Below are 20,477 nucleotides of genomic sequence, written 5' to 3' on the forward strand. Positions count from 1 at the left end.
ACTCCTTATTGCCCATCTCATTTCTTTACCTTACATACCTGTCCTTCTTGAAATGATTTATTACTCTTAAGAAGCAGTAGTTTCAGATATAGTTTCCCCCGGTTTGAGATCCCAGCTCAAATAATCACTATCTGCACCTTTGGGCACACTACTCAACCTATCCAAGGTTGGGATTCCTAAACTATAATTTATACATCTGTATCTACCTCAAAAAGTTATCAGGATTAAATGAAACATTAGAGTCAGTCACACAGAACAATGCCTGGCACATGGTTATCACAATGCAAATGGAAGCTATCATCCATTTAATTGTCATTTTCTTTTAAGTCCTCACCCCACTACATCAAGGCAACACTATTTGCATTAATCACAATAACTCTTGGAAGCAATAATGGAGTCATCACATTCCTTAAAGCCAGAGAAAGAGAATCTCAGTTAGAGACTACTTTCCTGTGAGTACCCTCCTCAAGGCACCATGTACATCAGGGTTCCTCAGGCTATAGATGAGTGGGTTCAGCATGGGGCTGATGACAGTGTTGAAGATGCCAATGCCCTTGTCTTTATCCGAGGTCTCCACTGAACCCAGCCTCATATAGTTGAAGATGCCAGTCCCATAGAAGATGCTCACTACAGTAAGGTGGGAGCTGCATGTGGAGAAGGCCTTCTTCCTTCCTTCAGCAGAGCGGATTCTCAAGACTGCAGCTACCACATGGGTGTAGGACACAGTGATGAGGACCAATGGGGCCACACCCATGAAGGCTGCTGCTACAAAGAGCAACTGCTCATTCAGTTGGATGCTGGAGCAGGAGAGCTTGAAGAGCTGAGGGAGGTCACAGTAAAAGTGATTAATGACATTGGGGCCACAGAACTTCAGGGTGGACAAGGCAACAGTTTGAGTCAGTGAATGGGTGAAGGAAAAGACACATGACATGCCCACTGAAGCTTTCTGGATTCCCGGGCCCATGCGGGTGCTGTAGGTGAGGGGCTGGCAGATGGCCAGGTAGTGATCATAAGCCATGACAGTCAGCAGGAAGCAGTCTGCCCCAGCCAGGAGGTGGAAGAAGAAGAGCTGTGAGAGGCAGGCCCCATAGGGGATGCTTCTGTCATTGGATAGGCATTGCCTCAACATGGCAGGGACGGTGACAGTGATGCACCCAACATCCAGCAGGGACAAGTTCCCCAGGAAGAAGTACATGGTAGTGTGGATTATGGGTTCCATAAGGATGGCAGCAAGGATGCTGAAATTGCCACCAATAGTAGCTACATAAGCAGGAAGGAAGATGACAAAGCGCATGGGCTGTAGGGCTGGAGAATCTGTTAGGCCCAGCAGGACAAACTCAGTCACAAATGAATCATTTTCCGAGACTCTCAATTCCATCTCTCTACCACCAGCAGCAGCCTGAGCAATGTTAAGAGGTGCTTATTGTGGCCAACATTGAATGACATCTTGATAGCAACCACCAAGTGTAGCAATGTCAGGAGAGGCCAGGTTGCTAACACACAAATTAAGGGGAAGAAAGTTAAATATTGAGACATATTAGGAAAAGGCTTGATAAATGTAACTCTTAATGAATAAGAAAATGGCATTGGTGAGACTCAAAAGAGATAGATGAACTGATGTAAAATTCTTAATTAGAGAATAAATGTGACAGTTGAAGGTTAGAGGGAAAGTCAATTATCTGAAGCTATAGTTCCAGAAAAGGAATTACAAGTCTTCAGATGATGGATTGGCCATAGTCTGGGTATACAATATGGCAGAGGACAGAAAACATCTTCAAGAGATGGGGAAGGCATTGTTCCACCAACCTGTCATCATATAGTCATCCCTTGCTATCCTCAATGAGTCAGTTTCAGAAATTCTCAGATGCCATACTCTGGGGATATGCAAATCCTAAAAAGAATATGACATAGCATATTCATATGAATTGTGTACCTCCTTCCATACACTGAAAATTCTCCTTATACTGATTATAACACCTAGTGTAATATACACACTGGTGACCTGTAAGTATCTTTAACTCCAAAGTGGTCATTCTAATATAATAAACAGTGATCCACCTCAACTTTTGGCTGAAGGGTAAACACTAAGGAACCTATTTCACAGAAAAAAGGATATAATTGGAGAAGCATAAGAGCAAAAGCCATGAGCAGAGGAAAGTACTTCTACATTAACAATGTCCTTAGGAGCAAAACTGGTCAACCCACCATGGAAGGACTAGACTTTTTGGCATGGACTTCTTGTTACCATGACCTCAAACTCTATTTCCAAAGCTGAACTGCTTCTTTAATCTGACCTCCACTTTACCCCATCCTCCCATTTACTGGGGCTTGAAAACTTATTTTTCACTGTCTTTTCCCTCTCTCCACTCTCTCACTGTCAAGCATCTAAGTTCCACTGAGGCTTTCGGGGTGGGAGAGAAAAGCTCACCCATGAGAAGGGGTAAACTTCATATCCATGCTAAGCAAGTTGTGAGCTTGCAGGAAGGGGTCTGGGAATGGCACTCACCTCATTAAGGGAACGAGCACTTCTTGAGCAAAGTAGAGAAACAATCATGTCATGGCCCACATAGGGGAGAGCTTATGAATGCCAGATAGACACAGAGACAGACAACTTGGCTGGCATCATTGCACACTGGGATTTTTTGGTTCGTTTTTTTCCCCCCTTTTGGAGGCCTCAAAAATTAGTGCCCTCCAGGGGAAGCTATAGCCAGGTAAACGTCCATTTTAATCAAACACATAATGATGTCTCCTGCCTTTGAAGTGTTTTGGAATATCTTACAACATTTTCAAGGGTCATCTTCATAGATATGGCAAAATTCATTCTTTTGTTTTATCGAATATATTTTTAGGCACTTACAAACCAGTGGTTTTGTTTCCAACATTTTACAGAGTTAAAATGAATCTCAAGCATTTTACCATCTAGGTTACATCACAGTGTGTGGAAAAGGGGTGAGGTTTGAGTTCTGTGGCTTTGTCAAGTTCATCATTTTAGTGGAAGAAGGAAGAGGAAAGAAGTAGTGACTTTTGACTTTCTGGAGTTTCTTGCAGCACAAGGCTGAGAGGAGCGTGGAGCCTGGGACTGGTCTGCTGCTGTTTCATCCCTGGAGCAGTGCCCTCCACAGCCATTTGCAAAGTCACCTCAGATTATACTTCACTTTGCCATCCTCAAACCTGTCTTCTCTTCCAGTCACCAACAAATGCCTTGCTTTTTTCTCAACTCCCACTGCAGAATCCAGACTCTACCGTACTGACCATGAATATTTCCCAACCTCTTAGCTCCAACACTATAAAGGCATACAAAAGTTAAGAGCATCTTCTAGACCAGGACCACCATACTTTCAGTAACTCCTGATGGTGGCTTTAGGCATCAAGTAGGGTTTCTAATAGTTCTGACCTTATTAACAAAGCTTCCTCACTGTTTTAAGGCTGTCATGATCTGAGCAGGAGTTCCCAGAAAATTTAAATGAGTTGATATTTCTTCTGATGATAGTTATCTATCAAACAAGATCTCTAGGTTACAGAGCCCACATAGAACTCCTCCAATACACCTTCTTCCCCTAGCGTACAATGGCTAGGTTTGCTTCCTAAAAAGTCTGCATTTGCTACACACCGTTAACCCAGGAAATTTTATTCTTAAAGACCAACTGTAGGTTCCTGGATGGATACCAGAAGCGCTCGTTGCCAATGGTGATCACCTGGACATTGGGCACCTCGTAGCTCTTCTCCAGAGAGGAGGAGGACGCGGCGGTGGCCATCTCCTGCTCAAAGTCCAGGGCCACGTAGCAGAGCTTCTCCTTGATGTCACGAATGATCTCCCGCTCGGCCGTGGGGGTGAAGCTGTAGCCGTGATGCGTCGGGATCGTTATGAGTAGTCAGTCAGGTCCCGGGTAGCCAGGTCCAGACGCAGGACCGAGTGGGGGGAGGGCGTGGCCCTCGGAGATGGGCCCCGTGTGGGTGACCCCATCGCTAGGGTCCACAACAATGCCGGTGGTGCGCCCAGAGGCGGACAGGGACAGTACGGCCTGGATGGCCACATACATGGCTGGGTGTTGAAGGTCTCAAACATAATCTGAGTCATCTTCTCTCGGTTGGCCTTGGAGTTCCGGAGGACCTCTGTCAGCAGCACTGGGTGCTCCTCGGGGGCCACACGCAGCTCGTTGCAGAAGGTGTGGTGCCAGATCTTCTCCACGTCGTCCCTGTTGCTGACAGTGCCGTGCTCCATAGGGTACTTCAGGGTCAGGATGCCGTGCTTGCTCTGGGCGTCATCGCCCACTTCGGCGTCCTTCTGGCCCATGCCTACCATCACGCCCTGGTGCCAGGGGAGGCCGACGGTGGAAGGGAGCACAGCCCGGGGCGAGCGGGGGGGACATTGTCGCCAGCAAAGCCACCTTTGCACACTCCGGAGCCATTGTCACTGAGGAGCTCGGCGCTTTCTTCTTCCATTGTGATCTGCTGCGGTCGGGCAGCAGAGCAAGGAGAACGTGGAGCATGGGCCTGTGGTGGCGACTGAGCCTTGAATGTATTTTCTATCAACAACTTAGATAAACTTTAACTAAGCTGTATCCTTTTTCTTCAGTCCGAGTCAAACCATATTCTATTCTGAACTATACTAGCTGCTTTGCCCTCATCCTTAGATAAAATCTCTGAACTTTTTTTCTGTCCACATCTAGGCTTCAGTATAAAAATTTCAGGGGGTGCTCAGGAGGGTGGCACATTTTGATACCCCATCCAGTCTTCTCACCATGGAAGGCTCTGCTCTGTCAGCACCCCCCTTCAACGTGCCCTGTACATTGGGGTTCTGGAGGCTGTAGATGCCTGAATTCAGTATGGGGCTGAGGATAATATTAAAGATTGCAATCTTTTTGTCTTTATCTGAGTCTGAGACAGAGCCCAGACCAGTGAGCTACATCCTCAGCCCCTTTCTATATTTTATTTTGAGGCAGGGTTTGTCTAAGTTGCCTGGGCTGAGTTCAGATTTGTGATACTCCTGCCTCAGTCTCCCCAGTACAGAGATTACCTATATGTATCACCACATCTGAATTCCATTTCATTTTTATTGCTTCATAGATGCATGATTCCTGGGATGATCTAGGAAGTTAAGAGGGCAAAAAAATATATCCTACAATTTTAATTCTCAGAGGAATACAATAGTGTCCAAATGAACAGATATTAGAAGAGCAAAACTGAGGAGAAGATGAGTTTATCATATGTTTGAAGTGCAAGGCATATGTATGTATCACTAGACTACTCAATATTTCCATCTGAAATTTGGAAATCAAGAGTCATCAGGGAGGATAAAATCTTTAACATGAATGAGATAATTCAGGATTCCTTTATTGAAATTAGCAAAATTTCCCAAACTACAAATTATTACTACATTTAGTGGTATTTGTATATGCTTAACTCCACAGAATTCTTCCATCTTCATGTTGGCCACTAAGAATGTCATTGCCTATAACAATATTGCTGAAAGATATCTCCAATGAAAATATTATATAATAATAAGTCACATTGCTCTAGCACTTTGTTAGACTGCTTTTTGTGAGGAAAGAGACTGAGCTTTTCTCTGTGTACCTAAGAGTCTGGCACAGTGCTTGGCATGGAATAGGACATCAGTTAGCATTTGTTGGGTGAATGAGTAAATGAGTAAATATAGATAGACAGACAGATGATGGACAGATGGACAGACAGACACACCGACACATAGATTAAAACAATATTAGAGTATTCCAGGTATTCTTGGTTTTCAGTGCTTAAAACTATTCTAACCAGGCTGGGGATTTAGCTCAGTAGTTTCACCGCCTGCTGCGCAAGAGCAAGGACCCGAGTTCGATCCCCAGTACCAAAAACTATTCTAACTGCTAAATGCCTCAGCTTTTATAATAAGCAGTGTAAATTCTATTAAGGCAGGGGTAGTGAGTAGATATTTTTTCACTACACCTGGACAAAGAAATACATGAGAGGCAGCAGTTACCTAGAACCCAGTATTTAGTTATTATATTCTACCATTATTCTTTCAATAACTAATAAGTACTTTCTCTTAATAAATACATCACTACATAAATATCAAACATCTCTGTTGTTACTGTTTTGTTTTCTCACATCTCTTTGGATCTCATTCCTTCAAGTGTCTTTGTTCTGAAGCATCTGAACCACCTTCCCTTTTGTTGGTGTTTGCCTCCAATCATATAGACACACAGTTCCTGTCATGTTTCAACAGAACTAAAACAATTCTGTCTCCCTTAATATTGTTTCTCCATTGGCTACCTTACTATGTCCCATCTTTCAATCTGGCTACATTCCCCAGAGTTGACTTCATCTGCAGGCTACATTTGTTGACCTCCCACTCACTGGTTCTCCTCACTCACCCATTGCCTATTGCACCACTGCTCTCGAAGCTCCCTTGAGGACGCCACACACTGCCTGGGTGATGTCACCCTTCATTGACTTGGCCACTGCCCACTTAGGTTTTAAGAATGGCTCAATCTCCATTTCTTCATTAGTGAGAACACTTCCAAGTGTATAAGAAAACACACAAATATCTTACTGATTTATGTATACACCATATTTATAGAAAATATTTTTCTTGCAGTGCACTTTAAATATATGTATATTTAATTTTTCTAATGATTAATTTCAAATTAAGGAAGTGCTAGTTTCAATGTTAGCCTATTGTGCTAGCAAAGACAGAAGTAGTGGGTAATTGAAATTGTCATTATTCAACTTTTTCTGCGGGCCTCTCTGTTTATAAAGCAACTCTAATAAATTTGTTAATATATATGATTAATAAAAACTTTTAAAAATATATACTAAATATCAATAATAATTATCTCCAAGTGATGAAACTGTGGATAACTTATTTTAATCTTTTGTACTTCTAATTTTTAATAAGCATGCATTTTATTATATTATCAAAACAGTTGATTAGCTCTGTGTGTTGACTACATGAAATTTCTTTGTTCTACACCATGTGAATGGGGTTCATTTGCACTTTAAGTTGAAGTAAATGTTCTCTATTCAGTCAGGATTTTCACATATGAGCCCAACCTCTTTCTGTAATTTATTTTATGGTGTTGTTAGCCCAAAACAAAAATACTTTGTCTTATGCTCATGATTGTTCTAAACAGTGCCTATTCCTTCAGAATTGGGTTTTTAACTCTGGTTTTTTGTTTTTTTGTTTTGTACGAGATATCAAACTCGGGTCCTTGTGCTTGCAAGGAGGGTGGCATAAACACTGAGCTAAATTTCTGGCCCCTTAACAATGTTTTCTTTTTATTCATTTATTTTTAAATTGACGTGCAGAAATTCTCTCAAGCTGTAAGCTCTCCTTGGGAAAAATTCAAATTTGTGAAGGAAACAAAATCTTCTCCATTTATATTTTCATTTATATAAAAAGATTTCCCCATCCCACTGATATTTCCGTTCTTATATCATTCTTCACTGCCCATCTTACCTCTTTACCTTACCGTACCTATCCTCCTTGAAATGATGTATTACTCTTGAGGAGCAATAGTTTGAGATACAATTTCAGCCAGGGTTGAGTTTCCAGCTCTGACATTCACTACCTATGCCACTTTAGGCAAGTAACTTATCGTCTACAAGGTTCAGTTTCCTAGACTATAATTTGTAAATCTTTATCTATTTCATAAAGTAATGAGGATTAAATGAGTTCATAAAGGACCAGACACATAGAAAAGTGCCTGGCACATACTAATCACAATGCAGGAGGTATCTAGCATATTTTATTCATCCTTTCATTTCTAAGTCAATCCCTCATCCCACTCCAACAAACCAGGACTCTATTAGTATTAATCACAGTAACACCTGAAAGCAGTAATGGAGCCATTGTATTCATTAAGGCAAGGAGAAGGAAATTTCACTTAGAGACTACTTCCCTATGAACATCCTCTTCAAGGCACTCTTCACATCAGGGTTCCTCAGGCTATAGATGAGTGGGTTCAGCATGGGGCTGATGACAGTGTTGAATATACCAATGCTCTTGTCCTTGTCTGAGGTCTCCACTGAACCAAGCCTCATATAGTTGAAGACGCCTGTCCCATAGAAGATGCTCACTACAGTAAGGTGGGAGCTGCATGTGGAGAAAGCCTTCTTTCTGCCTTCAGCAGAGTGGATTCTCAAGACTGCAGCTACCACATGGGTGTAAGACACAGTGATGAGGAAAAATGGGGCCACACCCATGAAGGCTGCTGCTACAAAGAGCAACTGTTCATTCAGTTGGATGCTGGAGCAGGAGAGCTGGAAGAGCTGAGGGAGGTCACAGTAAAAGTGATTAATGACATTGGGGCCACAGAACTTCAGGGTAGACAAGGCAACAGTTTGAGTCAGTGAATGGGTGAAGGAAAAGACACATGACATGCCCACTGAAGCTTTCTGAATTCCCGGGCCCATGCGGGTGCTGTAGGTGAGGGGCTGGCAGATGGCCAGGTAGCGGTCATAAGCCATGACAGTCAGCAGGAAGCAGTCTGCCCCACACAAGAGATGGAAGAAGAAGATCTGTGAGAGGCAGGCCCCGTAGGGGATGCTTCTGTCATTGGATAGGAATTGCCTCAACATGGTAGGGACAGTGACAGTGATGCACCCAACATCCAGCAGGGATAAGTTCCCCAGGAAGAAGTACATGGGGGTGTGCAGTTTGGGTTCCATAAGGATGGCAGCAAGGATGCTGAAATTGCCACCAATAGTAGCTACATAAGCAAGAAGGAAGATGACAAAGAGCATGGGCTGGAGGGCTGGAGAATCTGTTAGGCCCAGCAGGACAAACTGAGTCACAAACGAATCATTTCCTGAGACTCTTAATTCCATCTCTCTACCACCACCAGCAGGCTGAGCAACATTAAGAGGTTCTGATCATGGCCAATGTTGAATGAGGTCTTGATAGCAACCACCAAGTGTAGCAATGTCAGGAGAGTCCAGGATCTAAGGACACACACAAATTAAGGGGAAGAAAGTTAAATATTGAGGCATAGTAGGAAAAAAATTGATTACTCTAACTCTTAATTAATAAGAAAATGGCATTGGTGACACTCTAAGAGGTAGAAGTACTAATATAAAATTCTTAATTTGAGAATAAATGTGACCCTTGAAGGTTAGAGGGAAAGTCAATTATCTGAAGCTATAGTTCTAGGGAGGGAATTACAAGTCTTCAGATGATGGATTGGCCATGGTCTGAGTATACAGTATGGCAGAGGACGAAAAAGATCTTTGGGCCGTGTACTTAGCTCAGTGGTTTCTCTGCCTGCTGCACAATTGCAAGGACCAGAGTTCGATCCCCGGTACCAAAAAAAGAAAAAGATCTTCAAGAGATGGGAGAGGCATTGTTCCACTAACCTGTCATCATACAGTCATCCTTTGCTATTTTCGATGAGTCACTTCCAGAAATCCTCAGATACCATACTCTGTGGATACTCAAATCCTGAACACAATATGACATCACATATTCATATAACCTGTGTACCTTCTTCCATATACTGAAAATTGTCCTTATGTTAATTATACTACCGAGAGTAATATACACACTTGTGGCCTATAAGTATCTTTAACCCCAAAGTGGTCATTCTAATAAAATAAACAGTGATCCACCTCAACTTTTGGCTGGAGGGTAAACACTAAGGAAAGTATTTCACAGAGAAAAAGATAAAATTGGAGATGCCCAAGGGCAAAAGCCATGAGTGGAGGAAAGCACTTCTAGATAACAATGTCGTTAGGAGCAGAACTGGTCAACCACCATCGAAGGACTAGCCTTTTTTGCATGGACTTGTTGTTACCAAGACCTCAAACTGAGTATTTCCAAAGCTGAACTGCTTCTTTGATCTGACCTCCCCTTTAGCCCAGCCTTGTGATCCTAAATTTATTGGGGCCTGAATTCTTCACTGCCTTCATCCTCTCTCCACTCTCTCACTGTCAAGCATCTAAGTTCCACTGAAGTTTTCATGGTAGGAGAGAAAAGCTCTCCCAAAAGAAGGGGTAAACTTCATATCCATGCTAAGCAAGTTGTGAGCTTGCAGGAAAGGGTCTGGGAATGGCACTCACCCCATTAAGGGAACGGGTACTTCTTGAGCTATGTAGAGAAACAGTCATGGCATGGCCCACATAGGGGAGAGCTCATGAATGCCAGATAGACACAGAGACAGACAACTTGGCTGGCATCATTGCACACTGGGATTTTTCTCTTTCTTGTTTTTTTAATCCTTTGGAGGCCTCAGCAATTAGTTCCCTCCAGGGGGAGCTATAGCCAGGTAAACATCAATTTTAACCAAACAAGTAATGTCTCACACCTTTTAAGTGTTTGGGAATTTTTAAAAATTAATTTTATTGGTATATTTTATGTATGTAATATAATGATATTTGTCATTCCAGAGTTGTACCCTTACGTAATATATCTTGATTTTTCTTTTTCCCCATTCTCCTACTCTCCCATCAACCCCTCCACTCCTCATTTACAATAACTGTTTCCATTTTCCCCTCTCTCATACTAATTCCATTCCCTTCTTTTTTTCCCTCCTCCTTTCACTTCCCCTTCCCCTTCCTCTTTGCACCTTGTTTTCCTGCTTCACATTATCTATTATACATTTTGATCCTTATTCACACTTTCAGTTTTTCACAACAGAGAAACTATTTAGTACTTGCACATGTGTGTCCTATTTATTTCATTTACATGTATGGCCTCAATGTACCTCCATTTAGTTATAAATGTCTCTAATTTCTCATTCTTTATGGCTGAGTAGCACTCCATTTTATAAAAAAATACAACACATTGTCTTTATCCAGTTGCCAGTTGATGAACAATTGGGCTGTTTCCAAGTTTTAGCTATCACAAACTGTGCTGCTATGAACATGGGTGCACATATATCACTGTGGTGTGATTCTTTTAATTCTTTTGGGAAGATACCCAGCAGGGGAATAGCTGGGTCAAATGGGACTTCCAATCCCAGTTCTTCAAGGTATCTCCATACTGATCTCCACAGTGGTTGCACCAGTCTACACTTCCCCCAACAGTGGAGAAGAGTTCTTTTTTCCCCACAGCCCCGCCAGCATTTGTTATTGGTTGATTTCATGATAGCAGCCATTCTTTCTGGAGTGAGGTGGAATCTCAGCTTTGTTTTCATTTGCATCTCTCGAATGACCAGTGATGTTGAACATTTTTTCATGTATTTATTTGCTATTTCTACTTCCTTGTCTGAGAAATGTCTGTTCATTTCAGATGCCCATTTTCGGATGAAAACTGTTCTGAGAAACAGCTGGAAACATGGTGGCTACATATATTTATTACTCACATGGGGATGCCTTATACAGATTCACAATAGGACATGTTATATCTAAGCCTGATCCACACCCTTTCTTCTAAGAGGCCTATTCAGTACTAGTTCTAAAGCACTTGGCCCTTCTAGATGGTTTCCAGTCAGCATATTGGAATCCCTGACCAATGAAAAGTAAGCAACTCCTTGCAGTCATTGTAGTTGCTGTTTCCCTTGAGGAGGGCCTAAGAAGAGAAAAGAAAAGGAGAAAACAGAGGTTCTATCACTAGAGACCAAGGCTAAGCACCAATTTCAGGGATCAAAGCCAGAAAGGAGGCAAATTTCAGAGTAAGAGTGTTTAGAACCACATGGAAATGTTATCAGAGAAAATGAACAGGGACTAAGAAGAAACAAGTGTCAGTACATCAATACCTTTGGATGCTTTTTGTTTGTTTGTCTGTTTAGTTATTGTGCTGCAGTGAATAGAAGACAGGCATGCTCTACCATTGAGCTATATCCCCAGTCCTTGTTAGTCTTTATTTTGAGACAGGATTTTGCTAAGTGGCCCAGCCTGTGCTCACTCATGATTTTCCTGCTTCTGCCTCCCTAGTTCTGGGATTACAGGTGTGTGTCACACAACTGGGTTCCAATTCTTTTTTATTGGTTCACATATGCATGTTGCCTGAATGGTTAAATAATGCAAAGTAAATCAAAGAAATATGGTCTCATTTTAATTATTAGATAACTAAATGATGGTGTCTAAGTGAACAGATTTTAGAACAGCAAGTCTGAAGGGAAGATGAGTTTAATATATTTTTGGTGTGCAGTGCATGTAAGAAGGTCTATTAAACTACTAAATATTTACATCTGAAATTTGGAAATAAGGAGTCATCAGGGAAGATAAAATCATTAAAGTGAATGGGATAATTCAGGATGCCTTACTAAAAGTAGCAGAATTTCCCAAACTACTGAATTTCCCAATTACTATAGTGGGTACTTTGCTTTGACCTTGAGTTATAGGAGCTACTTCTAGAGTTTTGCCATTAAGTTTATAATAATTTGGTTTTAGGTTAAAAATGGATGATTCATGTCTTATTGAAGAATGTGATAATATTTTCTAGTAGAAAGTATCAAAGTTTTAACAACTCCACACAAATTCATTCAGAATTATCTAAAATATTAAATGAAACATCTTCTACATGTCTACAACTCGTTCTGACACTATGATCTTTCACATACAATAACTGTCCCCTAATGCACTTCAACTTTTTTCATCTGTGAAATAAAAAATAATAGTGATACTGGCACTGCAGGCCACAAGGCTATCTTCCAAATCAAGTCAGATGCTAGACACAAAAGTGTATTTATGAAATGTGAAGGACTTGACATCCAGCCAGGGCCCTGCTCCAAGCCCAGTGGCTTGGGCACACAGGCCCAAGCCAAGGGTCCACCTGGAAAAGAGCTGCACAGGCTCACAAGCAACAGACAGAGGCTCACCGTGATACCATTGGTAAGTGCACAGAGACCTTAAACAGAAGCCTGCTCAGTCCCCAGGGACTGGGGTGCACAGCCCCCAGACAAAGGCCTTCCCAGAAAACAGCTATATAGGGGAGCAGGTCCTAGCCAGAGGCATGCCTAGAAACCATCCCAAGTGTGCAGAGGCCCCAGCTAGAGGCCTGTCCAGACAACAGGTCAGCTCAGAGATCCAGAAGGCAACCATTCTGAACTCAAGAATTGGTGCACTGGTGAGCAGCATAGAAAAGCCTTGATGAGAATTGAAGAACACTGGGTGAGCAAAAAGTTTCCTGAACAAAGCCACAGCAGGCTGCGTTTGTTGAAAAGAGAAGACATGTAAAACAGTCTCAAAACCAGACTTCCAGATCACCTGGGGCAACCCCAAAAGGAAACAATATGGAAAAATCTGATACCCAATCACCTGGCCTTCCTGATCTGGCAATGAAAGAGGATCTGGAAAAAATGAAATCAGAAATAATTTCTCAGATAACAACAGATATTGTGCCCATAGTGCAAGACATGATTAATAAATTTAAAGCAGACACAGATTTTAAAAAATTGAGGAGCTGAGGAGCATGATGAAATCCCAACATAGGAAACAAAATCCATAAAACAGATGCAATCAGATTCCCAGGAGATTAAAAACTCCATTGAAAGTTTATGCAGCAGAATGAACTAATGTGAGGACAGAATTTCAGATATAGAAGACAGGATTGCAATTAGTGACCAGGAAAAGAAAAATTTCTTAAAAATACTAAGGGACCACAAGAAATCAATCCAGCAGCTGCTAGATGATGCAAAGAAAAGTAACATAAGATTGATCAGAGTCAATGAAGAAATAGGAGAGAGTGTAGATGACATAAAAAAAATTGGTCACAGAAGTAATGGCAGAAAACTCTACAAGTAGGGGAAAAGAACTTGATATACCGATAAGTGAGGCATATAGGACTCCAAATAGCCATGAGCAAAAATAAATCTACACATAGGCAAATAATAGTTAAGATTCCAGAAACCCAACAGAAGAACAAAATTCTACAAGCAGTGAGAGAAAAGAAACAAATTACATAAAAGGAAAGCCCATCAGATTCACAGCAGACTTCTCAATGCAAACCCTCAAGGCAAGAAGGCTTGGAGTGACATATTTCAAGCCCTAGAGGAAAACAACCTCCAACCCAGATTGATGTACCCTGCAAAACTATCTTTCAAAATTGATGGAGAAATAAGATACTTTCATGACAAAGAGCACCTTAGGAACTTCGTGAATACCAAAACAGCACTCAAAAAAATTTTAAACAATAACCTAGGAAAAGACAATGAGGATCACAACTCCAGGAAGCCCAGCAGGATGAACCCATCAGGCATGACAAGAAATTAAATGCAAAGGGGGAGAATCCAACAAAAACAAAAAGCCATGAAAAGGGTAAGTCAATACATACCAGTTATAACCATCAATGTTAATGGTCTTAATTCAACAATCAAAAGAAATAGACTGGCAGAATGGGTCAAGAAGCAAGATCCAACAATTTGCTGCATATAAGAAGCACTCTTAATTCAAAAAAAACCTCATAGACTGAAAGTGAAAGAGTGGGGTAACAATATTCCATGTGACAGGAACCCCAAAAAAGCAGGAGTCGCTATCCTCTTTACAGATCAAATGGATTTCAAACCAACACTGATTAAGAGAGACAAAGAAGGACACTACATCCTTGTAAAGGGAATAATTCAAGAGGAAGAGATGACAATCATAAATATATATGCACCAAACACTAGTGCACCCAACTATATAAAACAAGTACAAACGGACATGAAAAATCAAATAAGCAGTAATACAATAGTAGTGCAAGACCTCAATACCCTACTGTAACAAATAGATAGACCAACTACACAAAAAATAAATAACAAGGTACTAGAACTCAATCAAACTCTTGAAAAAATGAACTTAACAGATGTTTACAGAGTGTTCCACCCACAAAATCAGAATACACATTCTTTTCAGCTGCACACAGGTCATTCTCCAAAACAGACAACATACTCGCTCATAGAATATGTTTAAGAGAGTGCAAAGGAATTGAAGTTATCCCCTGTATATTATCAGGCCATAATGCGATGAAATTGGAGATCAATAGCAAAAGAAACCACAAGAATTTCATAAACACATGGAAATTGAACAACACACTTCTGAATAACCAGTGGGTCACAGAGGAAATTGAAGAAGAAATCAGACAGTTCCTACAATTAAATGGCAATGTCAATACAACATATCAGAATCTATGGGATACAATGAAAGCAGTCTTATGAGGAAAATGCATAACAGTGAATGCTCATATTAGGAAAACAGAGCAAGCCCAATTAAAGAACCTGATGCTGTACCTCAAGCTTCTAGAAAAACAAGAACATGACAGACACAAAGCTCAGACAAGGGAGGAAATTATAAAGATCAGAGCAGAAATCAATGCAGTGGAGACTAAGAGAACAATACAAAAAAATCAATGAAGCAAAGAGTTGGTTCTTCAAAAGAATAAACAAAATTGACAAACCCTTAGCCAACCTTATCAAAAAAGGGAAAAAGAGGCCCAAATCCATGTAATTAGGAATGAAAGGGTGAAATTACAATGGACCCAGCAGAAATCCAAAGGATCAACAATACCTACTTTGAAAACCTATACACCAGTAAGATGGAAAATACAGAAGAAATGGAGAGATTCCTAGATAAGTATGAATTACCAAAGTTGAACAAAGAAGACCTAAAAATTCTAAACAACCCAATACCAATCAATGGAATTGAAAACATAATTTAAAACTTACCAACTAAGAAAAGCCCAGGCACTGATGGCTTCACTGCTCAATTCTACATGACACTTAGAAAGGAACTATTGAGACTACTGTTTAAACTTCAATGAAATTGAAAGGGAAGCAATACTCCTGAATTCATTCCTGGAAGCAAGCATCACCTTGATCCCCAAAGCAGACAAAGACTCAACTGAAAAAGAGAACTATAGGCCAATCTCACTAATGAACATAGATGCAAAAATTCTTAATAAGATACTGGCAAATAGAATGCAGAAGATCATCGAGAAGATCATACACCCTGACCAAGTGGCATTCATCCCAGCGATGATGATGCAGGGATGGTTTAACATACACAAATCAATAAATGTAATACACTATATCAATAGAGCCAAGGACAAAAAACGTATGCTCAGGGCCGTGGATCTAGCTCAGTGGTTTTCACTGCCTGCTGCGCAAGTGCAAGGACCTGAGTTCGATCGCCGGTACCAAAAAAATATATATATGCTCATCTCAATAGATGGAGAAAAAGCATTCAACAAAATCCAACACCCATTTATGATAAAACCCTACAAAAAAATTGGCATAGATGGTCTTTACTTTAATCTGATAAAAGCCATCTATGAAAAACCAACAGCCAATATCATACTAAATGGTCAAAAACTGAAATCCTTCTCACTAAAATCAGGAACAATACAAGGATGTCCACTATCACCACTCCTGTTCAGTATAGTTTAGGAAACATTAAACACAGCAATTAGACAAGAGAAAGAAATAAAAGGAATAAAGATAGGAAATGAAGAAGTCAAATTGTCATTACTTGCAAATGACATGATACTTTATATAGAAGACCCCAAAGACTCCACCAAAAGTCTTCTAGACTTAATAACCAAATTTAGTAAAGTAACTGGATAAAAGGTCAACACACAAAAATTAATACCTTTTCTGTACACAAAAAACAGACTCACTGAGAGAGAAATAGGGCAAACAATTCCTTTCACAATAGCATGCAAAAAACTGAAATACCTAAGAATCAACTTAACAAAAGAAATCAAAGACCTCTTCTCTGAAAACTATAGCACTTTGAAAACAGAGACTGAAGATGATATCAGAAAATGGAAAGATATCCCTTGCTCCTGGGTAGGAAGGATCAACATAGTGAAAGTGGCCATACTTCCAAAACTGCTATATACATTCAGTGCAATCCCAATTGAAATCTCAGCAGCATACTTTACAGGCTTTGAGAAAACAATCCAAAAACTCATTTGGAACAAGAACAGACCTAGAATAGCAAAAGCAATTCTGGGGAACAGAGACATGTCAGTGGATATCACAACCCCCAACTTGAAACTATACTACAAGGCTACTGTGATAAAAACAGCATAGTACTGGCAAAGAAACAGACCTGAGAACCAGTGGAACAGATTAGAAGAGGCAGAAACAACCCCAGACACACTCAGCCGCCTTATCTTTGACAAAGGAGCCAAACACCTTCACTGGAGGAAAGATAGCCTCTTTAATAAATGCTGCTGGAAAAATTGGGTTTCACCTTGCCAAAGATTAAAGCTAGACCTATATCTCTCACCATGAACTAAACTAAAATTAAAATGGATTAAAGAAATAAATATTGAAACAGAAAAACTAAACCAGCTGGAAGAGGGGTTAGGCAGAACTCTTGAAGACATTCGCATATGAAAAGATTTCATGAACAAAACCTCAGTTTCAAGTGAACTAGCATAAAGAATCAACAACTGGGATCTCTTATTAAAATGTTTCTGGGGCCGGGAATTTAGCTCATTGGTTTTGCCACCTGCTGCGCAGGTGCAAGGACCTGGATTCGATCCCTGGTACCAAAAAAAAAAAAATTTCTGCACAGCAAGAGAAACCACCAACAGCATGAAGAGACAACCCACAATGTGGGAAAAAAAATTTAGCAGCTGTTTCTCAGAGAAAGGTCTACTATCTAGAATATATAAAGAACTTTAAAAAAATCAGATCTCCCAAATTTAAAGACCCAATCCAAAAATGGCCATCTGAAATGAACAGAGGTTTCCCAGACAAAGAAGTAGAAATAGCAAATAAACATATGAAAAAATGTTCAATATCACTAGTTATTCGAGAGATGCAAATGTAAACAATGCTGACATTCCACCTCACCCCAGAAAGAATAGCTGCTATCAAGAAATCAACCAATAACAAATCCTGGTGGGGCTATGATGAAAAAGGAACCCTTCTCCACTGTTGGTGGGGGTGCAGACTGCTGCAACCACTATGGGGACTAGTATGGAGATACCTCAAAGAACTAGCGCTAGAGGTCCCATTTGCTATTCCCCTGCTGGGTATCTTCCCAAAAGAATTAAAAGAATCATACCACAGCGATATATTCTCATCCATGTTTATAGTGGCACAGTTTGTAATGGCTAAAGCTTGGAAACAGCCCAAGTGCCCATCAACTGGAAACTGGATAAAGAAGATGTGGTTTTTTTTATAAAATGGAGTACTACTCAGCCATAAAGCATGAGAAACTAGAGACATTTATAGCTAAATGGATGCACATTGAGGCGAGACTCTTAAGTGAAATAAATAAGACACACATGTGTAAATACCAAGTAGTTTCTCTGGTGTGAGAAACTGAAAGTGTAAATAAGGACTAAAAGGTATAATAGATAAGGTGAAATAGGAAGAAAAGGAGAAAGGTGAAGGGGAAGTGGGGGAGGAGCGGGGAAATGAATAAATATGAGAAAGAGAAAAAAAAGAAAAGGAAAAAATGGAAACAAAATCTTTGTAAATAGGGAGAGTTGGAGGGGGTTGAACAGAGGGCAAGGGTATAGGGAAAAAAAGAAATCGAAGATTTAACAAAATGATAGATGTGCTATGTTCAAGTAGTGGATGACTCAATATTGTTAAGATGTTGTCTGATCTGAAGTTGATCTAGAAAATTCAACATTTTTCTTATCAGATTTCCAACATAAATTTTTGTGCATACATTAATTATTTAATTATAAAATATATATGTAAAGACAAAGAAACAAAAAGTTAAATTCTTTCTGAAATAAATGGAAAAATAAACACTCACTGGCTGGTTTCCAGAGTCACTTCTAGGCTACAATAATCAGAAAAGTGTAGTCTGAAGGAAGGATAGAAATATATATCCAATTTGAGAATATAAAATAACACAGAGAGGCCAAAAATTGATCCACCCATGTAACTGCCCTTGATTTTCACCTTCCAAAGGTACAAAGGCAAGTCAGCAGAATGCAGTTGCTATAATTTGGATGCTGAATGTCCTCAAAGATCTACACACAAAGGCTTGGACCAAGGGTTACAGTACTGGACTTTGCCATGGATCTTTACAATATAGTACCTTGTAAGAAGTCCTTAGATCACTGAGGGTTGTGACCTTGAAAAGGATTATGGGGCTCCACTCTTTTTCTCTCTAGTTTGAAATGTGATCCCTCCTGTGCCTGTGGTCGGCTATTGGTATCTGAGGTGATACAGCCAAGGAGTGGTACTTGCCAACGCTGCACTAGGCTATTGGGTCTCAACTCCCAAAGGTGTGAACCGAACAAACCTCTGCTTTATAAGTAGCCTCTCTCAGGTAGACTGTAGTGATGGAAAGTTGACTTCTTTACAAATGAAAATGGATTTCTCTATGTAATTTCAATTTTAATCCACACTTCACACACTGTGCAATGATTAATACAAAACGTATCATAGACCTTAATATTTTATGAATACTATGATTTCCCCATGATCTTCTCTGTGGATCCAGAGACATCCCAGAGCAAAAACCAAGGGGCAGATGGAGCAGAATTGATGTGCAATAATTTCATATTGCAGCTACTAAAGTCACTTAAGACCAGTGAAGAACTGGTTGCAGCTTTAGTTGGAATGACAGATGAGACAAAGAAAACTTGGAATGGTGCCACACAAGTGCATAGATCTTAAATATGTTCTTCTGCCAATTGATGTAATAATTATTTCACTCCATTGGACCACCTGATCATTGTTTGATTCACATACAAACTAATATACCAAAGATTGCCACTCTACCCGAGGTAATTGGGGAAATTCTGCCTGGGGAAACTATCAACTGGAACACAGAAAACAATGTCTAAATTCTTAGGGAATTCTTTGGGTGCCACTTTATATTTGAAAGTTCATTAACAAATTTTAACAAATACTATAACAACCCAATAAAGGCTATACTGATGATGATTAAGATCTCTAAGAAGGAAATTTGCATTGTACCACTGTTCAAGGATCATTACACAGCTAATGGTGGTGGCCAAAGAGTGGCTGAACATGAAGTGGCTGGTGTATTATAAATACATACTATAATATATATTATAAATGCTAGATGTGATCTAATGATCAAATACAGGGTCAGGAGAACTTGGCATTAAGAAGTAATATAACATATATGGAGAGTGGAAGGGATGGTAATGGGGATGCAATCAAGGTTTTCCTAATCAGGAAAGGACCTAAAGTAACTCATTGGGGTGCAAATATTGGGGATTTTTCAGTCATAACCTGAAGAAGAATTGAACATTATTTGGAAGAACTAGATCTTCTCCTATTTCTGTGCTTTCTTTATATCTGCATATGATTAAATCTTAGAAGTCTGGTCCTTGTTAAATGCCTTTGTTCCATCTCCTAGGGACTATCCACAGTGAGTGTGGTTGTAGTGAGACTCTGCCACTCTGCTTTCTAAAGCATGTGTCTTTCATGGTGCTATGCTACTTAAGAGCCGCTAATGGCTTCCTGTTGTCCACAGGATAAAACATAAACTCTTATAATCCCACAATATGTTAGAACATTCACTGTCTGATCTCTGCTTATAGTCATGGTGTTCTCCAACCATTTTCCTTCACTTCCCCAAATGTAGGCACCAGCCATGCAGACTTCCTTCCATTTCCT

The 20,477-nt window shown here is 40.3% G+C and overlaps 1 protein-coding gene and 2 pseudogenes across 1 annotated transcript; all 3 read right to left on the bottom strand.

Moving 5' to 3' along the window:
• Nucleotides 1-442: 442 nt before the first annotated feature.
• LOC147823869 (putative olfactory receptor 3A4) lies at nt 443-1,378 on the bottom strand. The gene has a single exon (XM_087192033.1). The coding sequence runs from the start codon at nt 1,376-1,378 to the stop codon at nt 443-445; it is 936 nt and encodes a 311-aa protein (XP_087048159.1).
• Nucleotides 1,379-3,602: 2,224 nt separating this feature from the next.
• On the bottom strand, nt 3,603-4,443 carry LOC106010425 (actin, cytoplasmic 2 pseudogene; annotated as a pseudogene).
• A 3,444-nt stretch (nt 4,444-7,887) lies between these two features.
• Nucleotides 7,888-8,823, bottom strand: LOC101717586 (putative olfactory receptor 3A4 pseudogene; annotated as a pseudogene).
• Between the last annotated feature and the right edge of the window lie 11,654 nt (nt 8,824-20,477).

Source organism: Heterocephalus glaber, unplaced genomic scaffold (genome assembly GCF_053883595.1).
Source record: "Heterocephalus glaber isolate CG9 unplaced genomic scaffold, H.glaber_assembly_v1.0 deba00001564, whole genome shotgun sequence".
In the NCBI taxonomy this organism is placed as follows: Eukaryota; Metazoa; Chordata; class Mammalia; order Rodentia; family Bathyergidae; genus Heterocephalus; species Heterocephalus glaber.

Excerpts from the sequence above, each read along its gene's own strand:
- LOC147823869 (XM_087192033.1), bottom strand. The coding sequence starts at position 1,378 with ATGGAATTGAGAGTCTCGGAAAATGATTCATTTGTGACTGAGTTTGTC.